General features: G+C 43.1%; 1 protein-coding gene across 1 annotated transcript; it reads left to right on the forward strand.

The window, feature by feature from the left end:
• Positions 1-1,073: 1,073 nt before the first annotated feature.
• LYL1 (LYL1 basic helix-loop-helix family member) lies at positions 1,074-24,162 on the forward strand. Its single transcript, XM_075276063.1, has 4 exons — positions 1,074-1,208; positions 16,367-16,716; positions 18,838-18,929; positions 23,157-24,162. The coding sequence occupies exons 2-4, from the start codon at positions 16,382-16,384 to the stop codon at positions 23,636-23,638; spliced, it is 909 nt and encodes a 302-aa protein (XP_075132164.1). The 5' UTR covers positions 1,074-1,208; positions 16,367-16,381; the 3' UTR covers positions 23,639-24,162.
• The last annotated feature ends 1,254 nt before the right edge of the window (positions 24,163-25,416 follow it).

A 25,416-nucleotide genomic window follows, 5' to 3' on the forward strand; every position in this document is an offset into this window, starting at 1 on the left:
TATAACTACTATAATACTACTCCTATGTACAAGAATATAACTACTATAATACTGCTCCTATGTACAAGAATATAACTACTATAATACTGCTGCTATGTACAAGAATATAGCTACTATAATAGTGCTCCTATGTACAAGAATATAACTACTATAATACTGCTCCTATGTACAAGAATATAACTACTATAATACTGCTGCTATGTACAAGAATATAGCTACTATAATAGTGCTCCTATGTACAAGAATATAACTACTATAATACTGCTCCTATGTACAAGAATATAACTACTATAATACTACTCCTATGTACAAGAATATAACTACTATAATACTGCTCCTATGTACAAGAATATAACTACTATAATACTGCTGCTATGTACAAGAATATAACTACTATAATAGTGCTCCTATGTACAAGAATATAACTACTATAATACTACCTCCTATGTACAAGAATATAACTACTATAATACTGCTCCTATGTACAAGAATATAACTACTATAATACTACTCCTATGTACAAGAATATAACTACTATAATACTACTCCTATGTACTAATGTATAATATTAATCTGACCCTAAGTTTTCAGGGTCAGAACAAGTAGGTATTGTGCCAAGTGGAAAACCCTTTGCAACACAATAGATCACATTATCTTGTGTATGGTCACTTTTAGATTGTAAGCTCTCTGTTCATTTTCAGCTACCTGCATTATAGACTATGAATATACAGAACAGATGGATAAGCTTGACATGTTCACCTCAATGTGACGAGAGAAATCTTGACATCTATCTGTGCAAATAAAGTGTAATATACAAATAATACAAGAAATGTATTAAATTTCCCAGTTGTTATGGAATGGAGGGAGGGATTTGAAGGTTTGTTCTTATCAGTCTGGACAGACCGGACCCCTGTCTCTTATCTATAGACCCAGACTTCCTCTGACCAAGAAGAGAAGGAAACCCCCCCCCCCAATGTACTGGTCTCCCCTAACTTTCCCTCCCCTTACTGTAGAGTAACTCCACCTTTCCAGTTGCAAAGTGGATTGTATACTTACACAGACCATGAACACAAATTCAGCTAGACCCCCATAAACTTGCTGTACATGACATCCCACCCACCCGATTAATTGGAGATGACTTTTAACCCCCACTAGAGAGAAAGGAGGATCACGTATATACTGCCTGTTGTGTGTGTGTCGTGACACGGGTAAGTTTCTATGTTCTATCCACGTGTTATGGTGTCTGAATATTGTATGTATCTCCTATCTATCTATCTATCTATCTATCTATCTATCTATCTATCTATCTATCTATCTCCTATCTATCTATCTATCTATCTATCTATCTATTCATATTTATTGGTCTACAGCTTTATCTATCTGGCTTCTATAACCTATGTATTTATTTATCTGTAAACTGTGTAAGGTCTAGCTATCCAATTCTTTATCTATTACATTACTATAATGATCTCACACCTACAGTAATTTTTTAGTATCATTGTCTATGAATCTATTTATTTTTCTGTCTGATATCTATATCTATCTATCTATCTATCTATCTATCTATCTATCTATCTATCTATCTATATCTCATATCTATCTATCTATCTATCTATCTATATCTCATATCTATCTATTTATATATGTATCTAAGATCTAGGTAACTATTTACAGTATCTATCTAATATCTAGATAAAAAAATAGACAGATAGATAGGAGATAGATAGAAAGGAGATAGATTATGTTGATAGGTGTAAATATATTAGATAAATAGATATCAGATTAATACATACTATAGATATTTATTTAATATCAAGACACCTATCTACAGTATCTATCGCACACACACATATCTGTCTCTATGCATCTATCTATCTATCTATCTATCTATCTATCTGTCTATCTCCTATCTATCTATCTATCTATCCCATATCTATCTATCTATCTATCTATCTATCTATCTATCTCCTATCTATCTATCTATCTATCTATCTATCTCCTATCTATCTATCTATCTATCTATCTATCTCCTATCTATCTATCTATCTATCTATCTATCTATCTATCTATCTATCTATCTATCTATCTATCTCCTATCTATCTATTACATATCTATCTATCTATCTATCTATCTATCTATCTCCTATCTATCTATCTATCTATCTATCTATCTATCTATCTATCTATCTATCTATCTATCTATCTCCTATCTATCTATCTATCTCCTATCTATCTATCTCCTATCTATCTATCTATCTATCTATCTATCTATCTATCTATCTATCTATCTCCTATCTATCTATCTATCTATCTATCTATCTATCTATCTATCTATTACATATCTATCTATCTATCTATCTATTACATATCTATCTATCTATCTATCTATCTATCTATCTATCTATCTATCTATCTATCTGTGTCTTTTAGGCATTATCTATACATTTAATCTATAGTTCTATCTGTCTGATCTCTCTGTATTTGTACTATATATACCATATGTGCAGTCTATCTATGTCTTTAGTATTATTTTATCCTTCTGGTGGTCACATTTTTGCAGATACTCTACACACACATATACACCACATAATAATACATGTGTGCTGTATATGCACAGTTACTGAAATCACAATATCAGAGAGATTGCAGCATGTGTCGGCTTCGCCACATCTATTCTTAGTGGAAAGGAGAACTGTGAGAGAGGAAGTCGCATGTGTGCAGAGAATTAACCACTTCACACACCCTTCAGATTGACAGTAACATGTATCAGACTCCGGCAGTGGACATGCTAGCCCTGGCTGATATGCCTACATTTCATTTGTATAGTTACATAACATATAATACTATGCAGTATACTCAGCAGATAAAGAGGAAGTAGAATACTGCCGTCATATGGTCCAGAATATGTCCAGATTATCAAAATAATCTGGGATCTGACAAGAACTGGTGCAGGAGGGTTATCTGCAATAACTAAGTTTTTGGGCCACATTATACTCTATATAGTTCCCTGTCTCCATCCACTTCCCCAGAATATTTCATAATTCGGCAACTAGTAGGACTTGTTCCTGACAAATGCTGCATGAGGCGTAGACATAGAGTCCTGGTCCTCAGAGGAGATGGGACAATAGGTGGAAGTCACCAGTCACACGTGGCTACATAAATGGACTTAAAGGGGTTGTCCAGGGATTTAAAAATATTTGACTAATAGCAAGGAACATTGGTCCAACTGGCGGGTACCCCAGCGATCAGGAGAATAGGTGACCAAAAGTCCCCCTAAATCCTCCTTGAGAATGGAGCGCCAGTGACATGACCACTCCATTCACTGCTATGGGGTTACAGGACTGTCATCTCCAGCAGTGCCCGCAACCCCATAGATGTGAATAGAGATTTGTTCACTGGTGCTCTATTCACAAGGAGGCTTTAGTGAAATGTAAGACCCCCATTCTCCTGATCGCTGGGGAATCTGGTGGTTGGGCCCTCAGGATCAGACACTTATTCTTTGTCCTGTGGATAGGGGATAAGTGTCCATAATTGCTGTTTGCTTGTTACCGCTCTCCAGCACCAGCACTCCAGTGTCCTCTTCGCTCTTTGTTTACTTGTCCTGCAGTGATGATGTCACATACATCCATGTGATCCCCATTCACTGACCATAGTCATGACATACTGTACATGAAAGCATTACTGCGGAGACCGGTGACTGGCTGTGCACATGTACGGTATGCTGCAGGTATACCAAGGCTGGAGGAGTCCGTCAGAGTAGGCGAGGAGGTCACAAATGTTACCCCATGAAGAATATTCATCCTCTCTCCATGGGACAAATATCTGATCGGTGGGTGTCTGACTGCTGATCCAGCCACTAGCTGAATGTAGGCATTGCCCATGCGGGACGAAATGCATTCATTTCAGTGGGAATGTTGGAGATAACCAAGTGGTGTACTCTGCTCCAATTCACAACCAAATACCACCCTTGTTCCCAGGATCAGCGGTCAGACCGCCTTCGATCCATAATCTATGGAAAGGGATAAATACTCTTTGTGTCATAACTGCTTTACACCGAGGCCCCATGTTGCGGAAAAGCTGCTTTTTTATTGCAGATTTTGCTGTGTTTTTATTACAAAATAACCCTTAGGCCGGGGCCCCATGTTGTGAATACGCAGTGTTTTGGCTTTTACCTTACATTTTGGCTAATCCCATCCACACATTGCAGAAAAAAATCCGCAGCGGAAATGCCACAATTTCAAAAACTGTTATGATTTTTCTGTAAATCGCTGCATGTCAATTATACCTACGGAAAACGCTGATGTTTTCTATATAGGAGGCAGAAAACTGCTGAAAAAACTGCGATGCGTTTCCTCCACTGTCTTTTACGCAGCGTTCTTTTGCAGTGGCTCTCTACGCGGTTCTTCCCGCAGCGCTTTAAACAAAAAGTTTGCAGAGGTTACAATTATACCTATGGGGAAACTGACTGCGTTTCTGTAAGTACTGAGATTTCCCAAACCACGCCAGTTTTGGACATCACGACATGTCTGCACTGCGGTTTTTACCACTAAGTGAGCATGGGATTCGCTAAAAACCCATTTACTTTGCCCTGCCTGTAAAATGTCGCAATTTTTCCTCCAGCGTTTCTGACGCAAGCAAACTGCGGCATTTACATCCCGTGTGCCCCCGCCTAAATGTGATATCGCTGTGACCATACAGACCCATGGTACGTGCCATTTTTACCACTAAGTCATCCTTATTAAACTAAACCCAAAAACAATAATAATAATAAATTTTGAGTTCTTTTAATTTTTTTAAAATATTTTACCAAATCATTTTTTAACTCTTATTTTATTGGGGTCTGGATTGCTAATACAATCCCTGCGATGATAATTTTGTAAAATCCATGCACTATTACAGACCGCTGGCACTAACTGTGGGCACCGCCGCTGGGTCTCTGCTGTATTATACATTGTGTTATCTGGCGGCTTTCAACATGTTTTAAAAACACAACATTGGAAAAGGGTTGAAAAGACTTTGCAGAATCCCTGAATGACGCTTGTTTATTTAAGCAGAGAGATTGCTTTTACTTTCTAGAATACTTAGAGGGGTTGTCCAGGCGAAATTTTTTTTTTTTTTTTTTTTTTTAAATTAGGCCAGGGGAGGTGAAGAAAAAAAAAACAAAAACATTCTAACCTGTCCCCGGTGCCTCCGAGTGCGGTCCAGTCCTGCAGCTCCATTGTTACCTTCTGGTGGAAGTCCCCACTGGGCGTGAGCTGTCACCTGCTGCATTACCTGTGACGTCCCCTGCTCCCTTCCTTAAAGAGGATCTTTCATGTCCTCGGGCACATGCGGTTTTATACATCACTGGAAAGCTGACAGTGCACTGAATTCAGCACATTGTCGGCTTTCCCGTTATGAGCCCCGGGGCTGGAGGTATCGATGCAGTTAGTTTTGGCACTGATCTCTGCCCACTGTCAGAAGGGCGTACCTGACAGTCTAGGTGGGCTGTGAGGAACGCCCCCATAACAGTACTTGTCCATAGACTAGTATTGCGGGACGTTCTTCAAAGCTTAGCATTATCACTTGGTGGTAATGAACGCCTCCTCTGACAGTACAGGGCTATGGACAAGTACTGTCGTGAGGCGTTCCTCACAGCCCAGCTAGACTGTCAGGAACGCTCTTCTGACAGTGGACAGACATAGGTGCCATTATAACGGCACCAATATCTCCAGCCTCGGGGCACATAATGGGAAAGCTTAATTCAGCACACTTTCTAGCAGAATATAAAACCGCATGTGCAGGAGGACATGAAAGGTCCTCTTTAAACCGCTATGGCCTAATCAGCGGCCAAAGGAAGGGACCTGGGACATCACAACCAGTGGGGACTTCTGCAAAAGAAGACACCTGAGCAGCTGGAGGACAACAGAGCACAGGTGGACAGGTGAGTATGTTTTATTTTAACCTCCCCTAGCCTAGTAATGAATAATATTTTAGCCTGGATATCCAAAATTCATGTATGTGTGTCACAAAATAGTAGGTCCGCTATAAACAAGTGAAGTATACCCCTTTTTTTCACTGATGCCAATGCAGCACAGATACATCAAACCAATTAAAGTCTATGAACTCATAAATAAAGTGGATGATATCCTTTTTTCATGAAGTGCAGACATAGGAAGTGAAAAAATTGGATCAATTACAGACAGCACATGATTCCCAGACAAGCAGGGTGGAGCGCTATCTATGATTATCACGGCCATGTCACATCTAAGGTGTGAATGAGGCCTACATTAGTGTGCAAGTCTCTTTGGTTTTAAGAAATGCCTAAATCCCAATAAAAAGTAATATTCCCAATTGCTACAGCGCATTCTGCCAGAATGGTGATGTAAATGTGACTGTACAGAGAGGTGACTGAATGCTAGTGTCTTTCCTCTTGCCTTGAGGCCGGGGCCCCATGGAACGTAAACGTCGCGATTTACAGTGCAAGCAAAGGGGATGGTCTTCATGCGAATCCCATGCCCACTTTGTGGAAAAAAACGCAGTGCGGACACGCTGCGATATGCAAAGCTGTTGTGGCTTTGCAAATCGCAGTATGTCAATTATATTTACGGAAACGCCGGCGGCTTTCCCGTAGATATAATGGGAAGAGAAAATCCGCGGAGGAAAACTCTGTGAACTTTCTCTTCAAAGTGCTGCGGACAGAACCGCAATGCAATCATGCATTGGTTCTTTCCGCAGTGCTTTAGCGCTGCGATTATGGCCCGTGGGGCCTTAGCCTAAAGGGGTTTTACCATGAACACAACCATATTACATTTGATAACCAATTAAAAGTTAAAATTTTTTGAAAATATAAGTAATAAGTTTGCGGAATTTTAAAGATTTTCTCGGATGATCTTAAGGGTATGTTCACACGGTGGAAAATGGATTCCATGTGTGAAAATACCGCGCAGCCAGCCGCGAAGGAATGCCCTTGCTGTGCACCAGCATCCCACTCTGGATTAGGCCTGAATGAATGGGTCTAATGGGGAGGGAGTCTGGCGGGGTCTGAAAAGACCCCTGAGTATAATAATGATGTTTGCAGGGCCCGCGGTGTCTCTTACCGATCCTGGACCCTGGAGTAACTCCAGCCAGTAATGGCCTATTAGAAAAAAAAAACAAAAACGCAGTGGTAGTGGCTGTCGCCGGGCCTCCTAATGTCCTGTGCCCTGTGGCAGCCGCTCCCCTTTCTACCCCAGTAGTTACGCCACTGATACCTCACATACAATATACTGAGTCCCACTACAATAAACAATAGGAACTAACAAAAAGGGGGGGTAGGGAACCAAAAAAATCATAATAATATAAACATAATTTATTAAGAATAAATAATCACAAAAACCAGTGACAGTCATATACTCCTATGGAACAAGCGACCATTGAGGCTTGCACATCAGTGCCATGGAGGACATAAGAACCCAATAGCATACCTCCCAACTTTTGAAGAACCGAAAGAGGGACAAATTTAGCCCCGCCCACTTTTGTGTTGACTCCGCCCACTCGTTAATTTTTCATATGCCCGCACACAGTATAATCCTCCGACAGTCACCCGTAAATTATATGTCCCCCCTCTATCTCACCCCCAGTTTCATATACACCCTTCATCTGCCCCCAGTTTCATGTCCCCTCCATCTCTGCCCCCCGTTTCATGTCCCCTCCATCTCTTCCCCAAGTTTCATGTCCCCTCCATCTCTGCCCCCAGATTCATGTTCCTCCATCTCTGCCCCCAGATTCATGTCCCTCCATCTCTGCCCCCAGATTCATGTCCCCCATCTCTGCCCCCAGATTCATGTCCCCCCTCCATCTCTGCCCCCAGATTCATGTCCCCCCTCCATCTCTGCCCCCAGATTCATGTCCCCCATCTCTGCCCCCAGATTCATGTCCCCCCATCTCTGCCCCCAGATTCATGTCCCTCCATCTCTGCCCCCAGATTCATGTCCCCCCATCTCTGCCCCCAGATTCATGTCTCCACATCTCTGCCCCCAGATTCATGTCTCCACATCTCTGCCCTCAGATTCATGTCCCCACATCTCTGCCCCCAGTGTCATGCCATCCCCTCCTTCATCTGCCCCCAGATTCACGTTCCACCTCCACATTAAACTTACCTTTTCCTCCGCTCCCTCGCCGCTCTCTGCGCGCCTCTCTCGCTGACACATGCGGCTGAAGGAAGGAGCTGACACAGGTCAGCTCCTCGCTTCGCCGCTGCGTGTCTCTCTCGCTGACACATATGTGGCTGAAGCGAGGAGCTGACCTGTGTCAGCTCCTTGCTTCAGCCGCATATGTGTTCAACTCAGATCTGCGTCCTCTGGACGCAGATCTGAGTTGAAATCGGGACATACCTCCCTCCAACTGGGACCGCGGGACATGTCACCCAAATCTTGACTGTCCCGCGGAAATCGGGACGGTTGGGAGGTATGCCCAATAGTCTTTTGTCATTGTCAAGCTATTTTAGCAGATTTTCGTCTCATGGTTGTATTGGTTATGTGCCATAAAGCTACTAAAACCCCTAGTATAGAATTGCTATGATAGGGCTCGTTCACATCTGCGTTGTGCTCTCCGTACTGCAGGTTTCCGTTTCCTGCATAAAACAGAGCAGGATACGGAAACCTGCAGGACACTTTCTCACCCATTCATTTGAATGGGTGAGAAAGCTGTCCGGCCGTGAGCGGCGGTGAGCGTTTTGCGCTCTCCGCCGCGAAACCAGGTTTTTTAATCCGGACACAGAGTCGGACATGCAGTACTCTGTGTCCGGATTAAAAAATCCAGTTTCGCGGCGGAGAGCACAAAACGCTCATCGCCGCTCTTGGCCGGACCCGGTCTGTGCTTTCCATCTTCTGGCATGTAGAAGACGTAAAGCACAGAACGGAGAGTAGAACGCAGGTGTGAACCTAGCGTAACCAGTTCCCCAGTACTCACCAGGTTACCCACAGACAACAGGGGAATAAACTACCTATAATTCCTGACAACCACATGTCTAAAAGAGATTTATGACAATTTGAAGTGTAAAAAAAAGTTATTTGGGCCCAGTTGTGTAGTAACATCCGTGGTGCTATTATTATTTATTCGGGCATTTTGTATTATTATGGGATATTTGTTGTAGTTAGGAAAAATACTCTTATGATTGTGCTACTGCTTCTAATATACAGTATTAATCTTCAAGTAACCAAACACAGGATACCCCAAGGATCAAGATACAGGGAGATTCACTGAAAAGAGGCCCAGAATATTGTGTAATAGCCCTCACTAGGAACGTGGATGAAACAACGTGCCATGTGCTCCTCAGTATATGGAGCTTCGCAAAAGTTTTGAGTGACACCATACACAGGCAGTTTTGCCCCTTTTTGTAGGTCTTTGACATGCTGAATACGATTTCCCAGTCTCCTGTGCTAGGGGTCTCAGAGGTTTCATAGGTGACTACTCCATATGATATCACACATCATAGATTGTATCCTGCAACTTTTTGGATGGCCTCCTGTTTGTCGCCTCCTTCTTCGCTCCAACATGGGGGTATCCCAGCTTGTCCAGAGCTCCATATACTGAGGAACACATTGCACGTTGTTTCGGTAAGATTGCTTTATCCTAGTTATTAGAGAATATTCGTGACCTTTTTCCGGTGAATTTCCCTGTACAATTAATCTTTGTTTTATTTAAATATACAGTGAGAAATGTAATACACATAAAAAGCAGGTACACACTACCCACTAGCAGAAAAAAAAGCTAGCGGCTCCCATTGAAATGAATGGGAGGCGTTTTTTTGATACTGCCTGAGGCCTACTGCTGTTTGAGCAGTGGTGTAACTAAGGAATTGTGGGCCCCTAGAGCAAATTCTTGATAGTGATGGTTACGGGGGCTGCAGCATCTCAAATACCTGGAAGGGATAATGCTTTAGTACCCACAACTGCAGCTACCAAGAATACAGTGAGTGAGGAGCGCAGTGCCCTGGGACAGTATAATATGCTCCAGAGTGGCCTCCACACAGTATTATATGCTCCGCAGTGACCCACACACAATATTATAGGCTCCGCAGTGGCCCCCACACAGTATTATATGATCCATAGTGACCCCCACACAGTATTATATGCTCCACAATGACCCACACACAATATTATATGCTCCGCTGTGACCCACACACAATATTATATGCTCCGCTGTGACCCACACACAGTATTATATGCTCCACAATGACCCACACACATTATATGATCCACAGTGACCCCACACAGTATTATATGCTCCACAATGACCCACACACAATATTATATGCTCCGCAGTGACCCACACACAATATTATATGCTCCACAATGACCCACACACAATACTATATGATCCACAGTGACCCAAACACAATATTATATGCCCCGCAGTGGCCCCCACACAGTATTATATGCTCCACAGTGACCCCCAACACAGTATTATATGCTCTACAGTGACGCACAAACAATATTATATGCCCCGCAGTGGCCCCCACACAGTATTATATGCTTCACAGTGACCCCCAACACAGTATTATATGCTCCCCAGTGACCCACACACAATATTATATGCTCCGCAGTGGCCCCCACACAGTATTATATGATCCACAGTGACCCACACACAGTATTATATGATCCACAGTGACACACACACAGAATTATATGATTCACAGTGGCCCCCACACAGTATTATATGCTATCAAGAGCCCCCCCTCCTAGAGTCAGTGTGATTATTATACTCTGGGGTCTCCTCAGACCCCAGAGTATAATAATCAGAGGTCCTGGAGAAGTGAATAAAAATTACAAACACTTATACTCACCTTACTTTACCGCACCTCTCCAGGGCATCTTCGGTCCATCTGGCTGTCTTTCCCTTCTTCCTTTGTCCTCTTCTTTCTGGCAACTGAGGTTATGTGCCCCAGATGTCACTGTTGGGGCTTGTGATTGGACCTCAGTGGTCACGTGGCACGTTCCATGTCTAATGACATCATCATGCCCCATGTGACTGCTGGGGCCCAATTACAGGCCACAGCAGTGAGGCATGGGGAGAAGGACCTCAGTCACCGGCCAGAAGAGTTGTGTAGAGGATGCTGAGCCCAGGACAGGTGAGTATAAGTTTTTTTTAATTTTGTATCACCTCCACTGCCTTGGCATGTATTGTAATGGGGCCTGGCTAGGCCCTTTTCCATTAACAATAGGTATAGTGGTTGGGGAACCAGACTTTCCCTGACCGCTATCATGATGGTGGCCCTTGTCATTTCCAGCTGGTTGTAGGTCCCGCACCTCTCCAGGCCCAGTTTGGGGTCGCACCCCCTGTGACCGCGATTGTTACACCACTGTTCATGAGCACATAGTCATGGATCACAGAGCAAAAAGAGCCTTGTACAAAGCTACTAACAAGGCACCGACAACTCAAACAATGTGAAGCAGGAATATACTAAAGCAGATAAGTGTCCCCTACAAAACTAAAATAAAATATAACTTTTATTAAATAAATTTAATTTAAAATCTTTGTGCGAGGCAGACAAACTACCCATGGAAGTGAGCACCTATATATATATACACACTCCACTATGAAACTGTAACTGTCATGGAATGATATCACTGGCTCCTAAATAAAGGTATACCTGAATTAGTATACATTTCTCAATTGGTGAAGAGAATGTACAAGTTTGTAACTACAAAGGAGCTATTGTTTTCAACTGACAGTCAGAAATAAAGCGGATGAACGGTGAGCTGCTGTTAATATAAGGCAGCACCACCAAGTGGAATGGAATAGGCCAGTACTCTCATGGAACAAGTGCTGCCCAATGTGAGGTAGCCAGCCACAGCACCAGTTCGTTCCAGCCCTTATTCCAACTCCACGGTCAGGGTACCGAAAGTATACAGGAGTGGCTGTATTTGATATGTAGCAGCCGTTTTTACTCCTAAAGTAGCATAATTCGTCTCGACGCGTTTCGTTAAATCCTCATCAGGAGACTATCAAAACCCTGCCTATTGGGTTCTAACCCTGCCTATCGGGTACTAACACCAGGATGATGGTGTGCGGTGAAAACCGCAGTTCACGGGACCCATGTGGTAGGTGCCGCTACTGGTCAGACCTCATGAAAGTAGCGGCACCTACCACATGGGTCCCGTGAACTGCGGTTTTCACCGCACACCATCATCCTGGTGTTAGTACCCGATAGGCAGGGTTAGAACCCGATAGGCAGGGTTTTGGTAGTCTCCTGATGAGGATTTAACGAAACGCGTCGAGACGAATTATGCTACTTTAGGAGTAAAAACGGCTGCTACATATCAAATACAGCCACTCCTGTATACTTTCGGTACCCTGACCGTGGAGTTGGAATAAGGGCTGGAACGAACTGGTGCTGTGGCTGGCTACCTCACATTGGGCAGCACTTGTTCCATGAGAGTACTGGCCTATTCCATTCCACTTGGTGGTGCTGCCTTATATTAACAGCAGCTCACCGTTCATCCGCTTTATTTCTGACTGTCAGTTGAAAACAATAGCTCCTTTGTAGTTACAAACTTGTACATTCTCTTCACCAATTGAGAAATGTATACTAATTCAGGTATACCTTTATTTAGGAGCCAGTGATATCATTCCATGACAGTTACAGTTTCATAGTGGAGTGTGTATATATATAGGTGCTCACTTCCATGGGTAGTTTGTCTGCCTCGCACAAAGATTTTAAATTAAATTTATTTAATAAAAGTTATATTTTATTTTAGTTTTGTAGGGGACACTTATCTGCTTTTGTAATTAATTAGTCACCCTTGATCCTGGTTTAGCAGGAATATACTACTGATAAAAAGTGAATTGGAGTAGGATATATTAAACATGTAGCAGTAAAGTGGGCCCCAGAATGAGTTTTACTAGGCACCCCTGTCCCACATTGGTCTTGGGTGCAGTTTTCATAGCCCTCCAGGGTCTTTAGACTCCAGGTGCTATCACCTCTCACCGCTGAGGATAGCTGCGCCATATCCTGCACTACTTTACTACTATCTAGCTCCTACCACATGGCCTGCTTTTGCGCCGTCTTCCATGTTCATGGAATTTTTACATTCTCCCTGTGTTTGTGTGGGTTGTACAACCGAAAATATTATTTCTGTATAAATAAACAGAGGATTTATGCCAACACCTTATGTAAAATGAAAATATGTGTATGAAAACAGACGTGGTGTGTAACGAAACAAACTACACTTACTGCAAGAAAAATTTAACCCTTTCCCGCTGCAGCCATTTCTTGTTTTTCAATTTTTGTTTTTTTTACTCTCCGCCTTCCAAAAGCCATAACTTTTTTTTTTTTTTCTGTTCCCAGATCTGCATGAGGACTTATTATTTTGTGGGACAAATTGTATTTCTAAGAGGTACCATTGAATATTCCATATGACGTACTGGGGGACATTCAGAATGGGAGGAATTTAGAGAAAAACTGTATTTGCGTCATTTTCTTAAGGGTTGGATTTTAAGGCGCTCACTCTGAAATGTTACTTATATTCCGGCCATACCAAATTATGAGCACATTTGTAATGTTTCAACATCTTAAGAAAAATTTTGAAACTTTGAAAAAAAAAAATTCTTTGCGTCTCCGTATTGTGCCACCCATAACATTTTTATGTTTCTGTGTAAATCGTCTTTTTTGTGGCGTGAGATGTACATTTATTTGTACCATTTTGGGGAATGTCTGATGTTTTGATCGCTTTTTACAAAAAAAAAAATTACAAATTTTTGGTAGGCGAAATGACGAAAAACAGTTTGTTCATATTTATTTTCTTTTTGGTTACAGCATTCACCGCACGGGGATAATATTTTGATATGTGTGTAGTTTGGACATTTTTGGACATGGAAATAACTCACGTGAGGGGGGGTTAACACCTGCGCCCGGTCTCCGCTTTGTGGGTTTCCGTCTTCTGCCCGAGAAACTGGGCAGTCGACGGAAACTGACCGTCAGTGTCCGCCTGTGAGCGTTTTCGACTGCATGTCCGACTTTGTGTCCGGTTAAAAAAAAATGGTTTTGCCGCAGAGAGCAGAAGACGCTCACAGGCGGACACTTTGCAAACCCATTTTACCTGGTAACATCCCAACATCATTGCAAACAAAGGCCTCTGAGAAGGTCGGCCATGATGTTAAAGAGAGCGCCACCTATTGGGCTGCATGACTGAGGCTCTGTCTTCCTAATTACATCATGGAAGACAGACTTGCAAATCCTCAGTGAGCGCCCTCTATTGGTGTGCATGACTGAGACACTGACTTCCTAATTACATCATGTAAGTCAGATTTGCATATTCTTCCCATGTTCCTTTGCACAGTGGAGCGCTAATGGCTTAATAAGACTTCACACAAAATGGTGGTCTCTCCCTATGGAGTAACGATATCCCCGCAAATGCATCAAGTGCCAAAAATTGTCACAATCTCACTCCAGTTGTGAAGCGGCATAGAAAAAGAAGTAAATTCTCAGAGCAGAACTGTTTATTTCAAAGATGAACCAAATTGATCAAACCTCATGTGATATTTGATAAATTTGGTGCAAATTATGACAACATGGATGGATGCTAGCACAACTTACTTAAAAAATTCTCCTTGTGATAAATCTCCCTTTTAATATTTGTAGTCTTAGATCTTTGTGTGCGTGCAGGAATAACTTGATGCATGCAAAGTGAAATTAGAAAAATGAATGTGTGAGTTCTCACATCTCCTCCTTTGTCTGAGCAGAATTTGGTAGGCTGCCAAGACAATATCATCTTTTCATGTTTGGCTACGTGCGCTCGTCCATTCATTCCTCCATTTCCCTTCAAATATCATCAAATCTGTAAATAAATAAATAACTAAAACAAAGAAAAACTCCACATTGACGCACAATATCATAATGAAAAGGAGGCAGATAACACTGCGGATCTGCCAACAGTGTGATGTATATGGGGTCTCCTAATTGTCTCACTATGACTACTGTCAGGTTGGATTTCACAATAAGTGACCTTTCTGGACATGAGCTTGGGTAGGGTGACCACAGACCTTCACTCTTACTCCAATATTCTCTTTTTTTTATTGACTGACTTGCCTCTGCTCGTGACTTTGTTTGCGTGTTGTTGGCGTCGATGATCCACCTATATTTAGCAAATTGCTGCCGTTGATGATTCGCCTGCTCCGGCATTTCGGCAGCTGTTAAGCTGTCCTGCTGCTGAACTTATTCCTCACACCGAGCCTGTAATTGTTCCGGCATCTCAGCAGCTCGCGGGAACATCATACAATAAGCGTGTGGTTGGTGTTGATGAGCGCCTGATCCGGCGTTTCAGCAGCTCTCAAGCTGGCCTGCCGCTGAACTTGTTTCTGGCACTGTGCCTGGGAATGTTCCGACATCTCAGCACCTCGCTGCAACACCATATAATGAGCATGTTGTTGACGTCGATGATCCCTCAGCTGCGCTTGAGAAGAACTCTGTGACTTCTGGCTCCTTCATAGTTCTTGTTGTTTGCGGCTAATTAGATTCTCTTTTTCCAGGCATGTTAAAAATTGGCAAACTGCCAAACACCATATTAATGAGGGTGTTCTTGGCGTTGATGATCCGCATGCTCTGGCGTTTCGGCAGCTGTCAAGCTGGCCTGCCGCTGAACTTGTTTCTTGCACTGTGCCTGGAATTGTTCCGGCATCTCAGCACCTCGCTGGAACATCATATAATGAGCGGGTGGTTGGTGTTGATGAGCTGTCTGCTTCGACGTTTCGGCAGCTCTCAAGCTGGCCTGCCGCAGAATTTGTTTCTTGCACTGTGCCTGGGAATGTTCCGACATCTCAGCACCTCACTGCAACACCATATAATGAGCATGTTGTTGACGTCGATGATCCCTCTCAGCTGCACTTGAGAAGAACTTTGTGACTTCTGGCTCCTTCATAGCTCTTGTTGTTTGCCGCTACTTAGATTCTCTTTTTCCTGGCATGTTAAAAATTGGCAAACTGTCAATTTGGATTAAAGGTGTTTGCCCATGTCAGTGTGTCAGCACTGCCTGGAGAAGATCAGATAATATGCAAATGCATGAACACTGTGGGTTAGTGTGTGTTTACATAGAGAGATAACAGCCCTGGGACCTGAGATAAGCTGCTGCTAAGAGCTGTTTAATATAGTATGTGAACCTAAATTCATAACTGTCATGAAGCCGTGTCACTTACCGGGATAAAAAGTAGCCTATATTTTAATCGAGGTTACAATCTATATATGTGCTGAATTTCATTCAAATCCGTACAGCCGTGATTGAGGAACAAACATTAGTAGGATAGGATAGGAGGATAACTTTTTAAGAAGGGAATACCCCTTTAAGGATTGTGACATCTTCCGCAAAATACAACACAAGTTCATACACCTGCACTCTTTTCTCCTTAGGTGTTCCATGTTTCCATGTGTCCTTCTGATGACAAAGGGGTATCCAGTGACGGAACATATGCAACAATGGAGGATGATGGAAGCTCTGCAGACAGGCACCAAAATACAGTGGATAGCTCAGCCAGTTCTCCATCCTCACCTTCTGAACCCCTCAGGGATGAAAAGCGGGCACCTGTGGGGACAGATGGACTGCCCGCCCACGTACCAGTTATCAGCCTGGGACACAGCAGAGTGGCACTGCGACCAGAACTCACCACTTTACGCCCTGTACCCTCCTTGATGCTGGCACTACCAGGGATACGTGGATCATTATTTCCACCTCAGTTTCATACTCACCCTTATCTTCCCAGGTATGCAATCTAAAATAAACACAAAGTGGTTCTCAATATTTTTAGGTAATATTTACCTTTTTTTGCCCTCAGTAGTCTTCTAAGTCTAACAGTATAGTGGCTAAGCATACAGTGTATAAAAACCACATTTTCTGCAATGGGTATGTTACAGCCTGCTTGTGACCTGCCTCTGAATTCTAGGATGAGAAGAAGAAAAAAACTTGCTGGTAATTTAAAAAAAAAAAAAATCAAAATACTTTAATTTTTTTTTTTAAAAAAAATAGTTGAATAATGTTGGATGTTAAATAATTGTCCAACTATGATAAAAAGCCTCCCATTGATTTCAATGTGTAGCGCGCGTAAGACCGGCACCAATTGAAGTCAATGAGATCTGTTTTGAAGCGCCTCACTCAGACACGTGTTTACGTGTCAGAATGAGCGGCGCGTTGCTCCGTGGGAATGGGGCCTAAGACTGACGTATCTGCCAGTCTTAATAAATCTTCTCTATGGTCTGCAAATGGAGAAAATTCTGGACTGTTGCAATTCTGCTTCGTAGTGGGTGTCATGTTAAGATAACTCCAAGAGCACAATGGGGAATCAGAATTGAGGTGGAATAACCCAAGGTCCACAAAAGAGTCTCGAAACTGCAAGACCTCTGTTCAGGTCTCCAATATTAGAAGAACAGTGGACAATATTGATGTTCATGAATGGAAACCATGAAGAAAACCTCTGCTGTCCAAAAAAATTAATTGCACCTTGTCTCGTGTTTACCACACGTGGATGTTGCACTATGTTTCTGAGAAAATGTTCCAGACAGATTAGAGGAAATTGGAAGTTTTTGCACAAATGCTTAACACTATGTTTGGACATAAAGTAACACAGCACACTTGCACCAAAACCTCATCCCAACTGTGTAGTGTGATAGAAAGAACATCATGGATTGGGGCTGCTTCAGGACCCGGATGCTTATTTTTATTGAAGTGACAATGTATTTCACTGGATAATGTAACGACAACAACCATGACTGAAAAGCTATGACTTTATGACTTTAAAGGGATCCTATTATTAAAACTCAATTTTTGTCCCTATCACATAGGAATAGCCTTAAGAAAGGCTATTCTTCTCCTACCTTTAGATGTCTTCTCCTGGCTGCAGTTCGGTATAAATCCCGGTTTTCGTCGGTATGCAAATGAGTTCTCTCGCAGCACTGGGGGTGGGCCCTAGCACTCAAACAGCACTGGGGGCGTCCCCAATGCTGCGAGAGAAATCTCCAGCGGCGCCTCCATCTTCTTCAGGAACGGCCTCTTCACGCGTCTTCTTCCGGCGCTGGCTTCAAATTTCTAGGCCTCAGGCAGCCGACTGTGCATGCCCACAGGCCACAAGAAAATGGCCGCTTACAATACTGTGTAAGCCCCAACACAGTATAATGTCCTTGAGTGGTCCCTACATAAATAAAATCCTACATACATAGGGATTTTCTTACAATATTAGGTTCGATCGAAGCCAATTTTTTTTTTTTACATCATTTCTGTCGGCCAATGGAGCATGGGGAGCAATGCCAGAGCCCAGTAGAGGCAAGTGTCACCATTTTTAGGTTTAATTATCTCCAACCATTTTATTCTAAAGTAAGTATAAGGGTGCATTCAGACTACGTAACGCCGGGCGTGTATGAGAGCCGTACACGCCGGCATTACGGCAGACTGCCGAACACTTCCCATTCACTTCAATGGGAGCGCTCGTAACAGCGGCGTTTACGAGCGCTCCCATTGAAGTGAATGGGAAGTGTTCGGCAGTCTGCCGTAATGCCGGCGTGTACGGCTCTCATACACGCCCGGCGTTACGTAGTCTGAATGCACCCTTATTGTAGTTTGTGGGTGATGAACCTCACAAATTACCATTAGGGCAGGAAGGCGAACTCTTACCACAGCTTGTACCCTCGGGGATAGTTGAATGTCAACCCCATTGGGGTACGCATACTGCACCTTGAGAATCACTGATCTATGGGACCTGCAGTTTTGGGTTTAACTGTAGGAACATGTTATAAATTCTCAGTTGGTTGTAATTGTTTGACAAATGTAAAGCTTCCTTGTTTTATATAGACACATCAGATCAAACTAACCTTTTATTTCAATTCTTTTCCAGTCCATATCTACGTGCCTCTAGCCTGATCCCCATCTTTTCTGGGAGATTTAAGAGGAGAAGCCATCCTGACATCTTGGAAGCACCCTTCATAGGTAGAAAACGATAATGAGCTATTTAGTCTATCAGATCCAAAATGCCTCCCAAACCTGAAAGGCTCCGTTCCCACGGAGTAACGCGCCGCTCATTCTGACACGTAAACACGTGTCAGAGTGAGCACAGTAAAACAGATCCCATTGACTTCAATGGGTGCCGGCTTACGCGCCCTACCCGTTGAACTCAATGGGAGGCTTTTTTACCTATTGCTTTCAATGTGATACACGCGTATCATCACATTATCTTTCCCTCCATGCCAGTTTTCTTGCGTAGATGGATGATATTAAGGAGCTTTGCGCCACAAACCCCACTCCGTGCCTTCCCCTCTATATTGTGCGAATGTGGGCAGTGCAGGACAGGCAGAAACATCCAGATTTATTATAACTTATGCCTACTTTCTAGTGTGAGTTATGGCAAGTTCACATGGGGCCCGGAATGGCATATTTTGGCAAATGAATGGGCCCAGTCCGGAATCCGCCTGAAGAAAGGGCAGATCACTTCTTTTTTCCGTGAGCGGGAACATGCCTCTCACGGAAAAAAGGAAGCTAAGCGGTCTGCATAGACCTCTATTGTGAGGGGCCGGATTCTGACGTAGATTCAGCGCCAAAATCCGCCCCCTCTTGCCCCGTGTGAACGAGCCCTTACAATCTATCTGCCATACATTTCCATTCTGGCACAGAACGTCCGACAGATTTGCCTCTTCATAAATCTCCTGTTTGCTACATCAGTCAGGTCTATAATACGAGAGTAGAACTTTCCGCCAGTCTTAATAAATTTGCCCCTGAGAATAAGGGTAAGTTCACACGGGGATTTTTGGTCCAGAACCGGAGGCGAAGGCTGCCTCAGGTTCCACACCAAAAACTGGGTATCTGCGACTGAAAGCCGGTGCACTGCACTGGCATCCAGTCGTGCACTCCACTCCGGTTAGGCCTAATAATATGGGCCTAGTCGGGAGTGTCTTCAGGCCGAATCGCAAGGTGAAACGGCCTGAAGAATGAGCCGTCTTTTTGGTCAGGATTTTGAGGCGGATATGGCCTCAAAATCCTGACCAAAAATCCCCATGTGAACTTACCCTTAAAATATTATTCACAGCTAAAGGGGTGGTGATAAGGGATTCCAGAGGAAAACCAGAGCACTTCTGACTATGTGTATCCAAGTTTGGCAAATCAAGCTCCACCCTTGATGCACTTGCCAGCTTTTTTGCATATCCAAAACATAATTATCTCTGCATTGCTTCATTGGTTTTGGCCACAAAGGTATGTTTCTGCTCCTATTAAAGGCCCAGCCATGGCACAGTTATTGATTTTGGAGGCATTCTTGTCCTGACTCAAACTCTTGCTCAAAAATAATTTTTTTGTAATATATTTCCTAGCAATGACAATGTCATGGTGTATAGGAACTGTGTATGTGTGCTGGCGGTTGGTTCGAGGAAGATGTGGTCTAGTGGGTTTGCAGATTCTGTTATCTATCAATCTTGTCTTCCGCCATAAACCCTCTAAAGTGGAACACATGAAAGAGACGGGGTAGATGAGAAGTGAATGATAGGGAAGGGGCGGACACTGGAGCTTTTAACCATATATTTGAGTATTTGCGGCCAGATATGAACTCCATTGTTGTTAAATATTTCACAAATATTTGATGTTAAAAAGAATTTGTCAGGTCTAAATTGTCTTCTAGTTTCAAAGGTATTTATTGAAGCAAACAGAGCGTAGTACACAAACATGACAACGTATCAGTAATAAGAAATCTTGTAACAGAATATGGGTAACAAACATAGCAAGGAGAAAAAGGAATGGACAGTGCTATATTGCATGGGTTGCGGAGAGGTGGTCGCTGCAAGGGGGTAAAAGCGTAAGGGCTAGTTCACACGGGGCACGGAATGGCATATTTTGGTCCTGATTTTGACGCGGCAAGCAGCACTTTTCTCTCCGCGTTTTTTGAGTGGAAACCACATGGACTCCATTATGTTCTATGGGGTCTGCGGGTTTCCTAAGGAAACCTATGCACAGATGTTGACCAGGCCTTAACAGTATTTTACGGTGTCCAATAACAAACATATGCCTGCTTTTTTTTTTGCCATTTTCTCAACTGTCCTGGGGTTGTGTCAGGCCCATTGAAATGGGGCTGAGTTGCAATAACCCTCATAATCCCTGGACAGGAGTGGTGCTGTTTTTGGAAGGAAGTAGCCATGTTTTCTAAGCGTTGAAAATTTGTTCAAAGAATAGAACTTTTAAAGGAGAAATTGCTTAAAGGGGTTCGCTACTTTAAACAAAAGTTTCTTTCATGGGTCTAAAGGTTAAAGATGTTGTCTGGGGTTAAGGTTTTTATGGCCTATTCTCTATAGCTTCTGGGCAATGTCACTGCAGCTCAGCTCCCACTGAAGCCACTGTGACCTGAGCTACAGTGAGAGCACCTAAATGCTATAGAAGAAACTTTCTACTTCTGGCCCTGACTATAGGACAAGTACTCGAAGTGGCTTCGTGCAGCTGATCAGTTTGGGGACCAGTTGTTGCCCCCCACTGATCAGAAATTTCTGCCCTAAGGGGGCAACACGGTGGCTCAGTGGTTAGCACTGTAGCGCTGGAGTCCTGGGTTCGACTCCCGCCAGGAACAACATCTGCAAGGAGTTTGTATGCTCTCCCCGTGTTTGTGTGGATTTCCTCCCATTCTATAAAGACATACTGATAGTAAAAAAAAGTACATTGTGATCCCTATATAGGGCTCACAATCTACATTTAAAAAAAAAAAAAGAAAAGAAATTTCTGTCCTGTACTAAGGACATATCATAAAAACCTTAACCTAGAACAACCCCTTTAATGTAGTTCCATTTACTCAGTAGTGCTTTTACCACCACTTTTTCTCTTCTCAATAAACCCTGCCCCAATTTTGCCATCCGCCCGGTTTATGTGAGTAACGCTCCCATCCATAACATGGAGATGACTGGAGGACCATGTCACCATTACAGCACTATATTCCCTGCTATAGTTTCTCACTGCTCTCTATAAAGGAGCATAGGATAGGTGGAGGAGGCTGAGTGATGCATATGGTCACATGGAGTGCAGTCTGCAGAAGACAGGGGCCTGGCACAATGGGGCGGGTTGTCCATAATGAAAAGGCATCAGACCCATCAGATAAACATTTATCTAAAGTGGCCAAACTATTTAAGTCATTGCATTGCTAATGCGTTCCTTTATCTCTCTTGCTCCACATCTCAGATAATGTTCATGATGCCGCCTTACCTAGGTTTCAGATCACCTCAGGTATCTAGCAGCATAGATGGGGTGGTCGGTCCACCTCCATTGTCTTCTCTGTAATTGTTGGTTAATGAAGTCATCTGTCAGCTCTTTAAAGTGCTTGTAACTGCTGAGCCCTGATAAGAACTAGGACAGTGCTTGGTTCATGCCTCCGTTCAGACATAACAATGTGCAGTTTAATCTCAGGAGCATTTGCTCTGAAACCAGGAAGCGGAGAGGAGAGGAGACAGGAGAGCAAGTGAAACCTTTAGGGTAAGTTCACACGATGTAACGTTGAGCGTGATCTGGCACGTATACACGTGCCGGCAGATGATGCGCTCAAAATGCTCCCATTCATTTCAATGGGAGTTAGGAGTGTATACGCCGTGTTATTTTGCGCCAGCAAAATCACGGGCGCAAAATAACGTGGCGTATACGCTCCTAACTCCCATTGAAATGAATGGGAGCATTTTGAGCACGTCATCTGCCGGCACGTGTATACGTGCCAGATCACGCTCAACAATACATCGTGTGAACTTACCCATATATGAGTAAACATCCATAAAACAGTTGTCTGCTTTAAAAAATCCCTTTCCATATGTGAGACAAAGATCTTGGCAGACACAATGTGAATGAAGCCTAAGGCCTAATGTACACGATCAAGTCTGTTACAAGGGTCCGGGGAAATGCACTGAGATGAAATCTGAGTGTCTTGCGTTCCTCGTTGATTTGAGTAAGGCATTTCATTCCATTACCATGGAGCAGGATAAGACCTATTCTATAATAATTGGAATGGATCGGCACATCAGATCCCATGTTGGGCTGCATCCTTGGTCACATCCATAACGCGTAATATGACCATTGGCATGATATTGCTGCAGTATTTATTTGATGTATTGTTTGCAAACTAGTTGCACTTGTCTATACTGTATTTTCTGGAATCAATCTATCACTGTCATTTCCATAAATTAACACAATTGTTTCATCCCATAGTACGACAGCCACAAAAAGTTGCCCGTCGGGTCTTCACCAATAGTCGAGAACGCTGGAGACAACAGAATGTTAATGGCGCCTTTGCCGAACTGCGGAAACTGATTCCCACCCATCCACCTGACAAAAAGCTGAGCAAAAACGAAATCCTTCGTCTGGCTATGCGATACATTACTTTTCTGGTTGGTCTGTTGGGTGACCAACACAATTCACCTCCTAAAACATCTCCTTCAAAGAGAAGATACACACAGACTGTTCATGCTTTGGCCTCAAAGGTTAAAGAAAGTCACAGCCCTAAGGATAACCTGCCTGTGCTGAAGGATGGGGAGAAAAACAGACACTTTGAGGGTACAGTGTCCCCAATGTCTGGGAGCTGCGGCGATAGTGTAGAGACCGATGAGGAGGAGGGCGACAGAGAAAGTGTTTCCTCTTCGACGAGCACAAAAATGACTGTGATCACATCAGAAGTAAAAGAAGGTCGGTGAGGACTGTGGAAGGGAGGAAGGCTGCTTAAGTTTCTTGACTTACAAAGCCTGATCCTCCTTCATAACTTTGGTGAATGGATACAATGGAATACTTCGGCCCTGGCTCGATAAATAAGGGTTATCACACATCACACTGTAGGATCACTTACAAGTTATGCATAACTGTGGAGGTGGTTCTTCCAGAATAGTGTAGTAACTTTTACAACCTGCGGGTGTCACTGGTACTGTCACTGTCTGAGATGAGACCTGTCATTACTAAACTGCTGTTTATACAAGTATTAGGACACAGTTATGTCTATACACTGAATATGTAGTAAGGGAGAAGAAAACGTAGGGCAATGCATTTAATGTATTCAGGGTTTACATAAATTTGTAAGGTTATAGTAATGTATATGATAGGTCGGTATGAACATACTAGAAACAGTGCCACCCTCATTCATGGGCTGTGTCTGGTATTGCAGCCTAACCTCAATCACAGCTGAGTTACCAGACACATCTCTGTGTAACAAGACATCTGTGTCCTTGTGAAACTAATTGTCTTAGTGGTGGCTGTTTTTGAGAGTTATCCCCGTCTGGTCCTCAAGTGTGTCATGTGACCACGAATTATCAAAGCATCTCATAAGTGGAAAGGAAATCAGTTTTTTCATTTATTCCTATGAGAGCCTCAAAGATACTCTTATTACTGGTCACATGACACAGCTGAGGCCCAGAAGACAGTGGACAACTCACAAATACAGCTATGGACACATCCGAGTGTGCCATCCAAGGGTCGATTTAGTCTGCTGAAAATAGAACAGGTACTATCCTGCTCCGTTTCATCAGAAAGGAATGAATTGCAAGCCCCCATAAGGCTGGCCTTACATGACAGTAGTGGTTTTTGCGGTCTGCAATTTGCTGATCAGCAACACTAATTTCACTCTAAAAAGTAATTCTGCTGACGTCCGTGTCCATCCACGAAGTGAATCCGTGTGCGTCCGTTTTTTTGCGGATCCACAAAAAACGACACACACCACAAACCCCCCCCCCCCCCCAAAAAAAAACAACAACAAAAAACTGATGTCACTAGAAAGTCCCAACCCCCTGGTTAAGGCCACATGGTTGGAAGGTGCCCATCTGAAGTCTATTGTTGCTTTGTTCAGTGTTGCTTACGTACTTCCGACTTCAGTGTCACAATGGTGACATCCACAGTTGCGGATATACACTGATGTATCTTGTGTATATCCGCATCACAGTATGCGCTCATAGAGTTCTATGGGACAGTCCGTGACTTTGCGGACCTGTGGTATTCATTGTGGACCCCAGTCACGGCACGACACACCACGGATAAAATATCTGGTGATGTAAGAGGCCGCACTGAATATAATGTGTCCGCAAATGGTCTGCAATTGAGAACCCACATGGATACGGATTTAACTTACGTTAGTGTAAGGCCAGCCTTAGAATAAGTGCATAACTGAATGCACCTGACTGCCACTGCAAGTGTCACCTGACTGCATTCCGCTGCAAAATTGGAATTCGATGCACACTCTCTTGTGTACATCGGGTCCAAGAAGGTTATCCACACTACAATGTACATCATGTATCTTCCTATCAAGAAAGAAACAGCTAGTGAGTAATGCTGCCATCTTCTCCTTTTTTTTTTTTTAAATGTAGATTGTGAGCCCCCTATGGAGCTCACAATGTACATTTTTCCCTATCAGTATGTCTTTTTTTTGGAATATGGGATGGAAATCCCTGCAAACACAGGGAGAACACACAAACTCCTCACAGATGGTTTT

This window comes from Leptodactylus fuscus, chromosome 5, assembly GCF_031893055.1.
Source record: "Leptodactylus fuscus isolate aLepFus1 chromosome 5, aLepFus1.hap2, whole genome shotgun sequence".
NCBI classification, from domain to species: Eukaryota; Metazoa; Chordata; class Amphibia; order Anura; family Leptodactylidae; genus Leptodactylus; species Leptodactylus fuscus.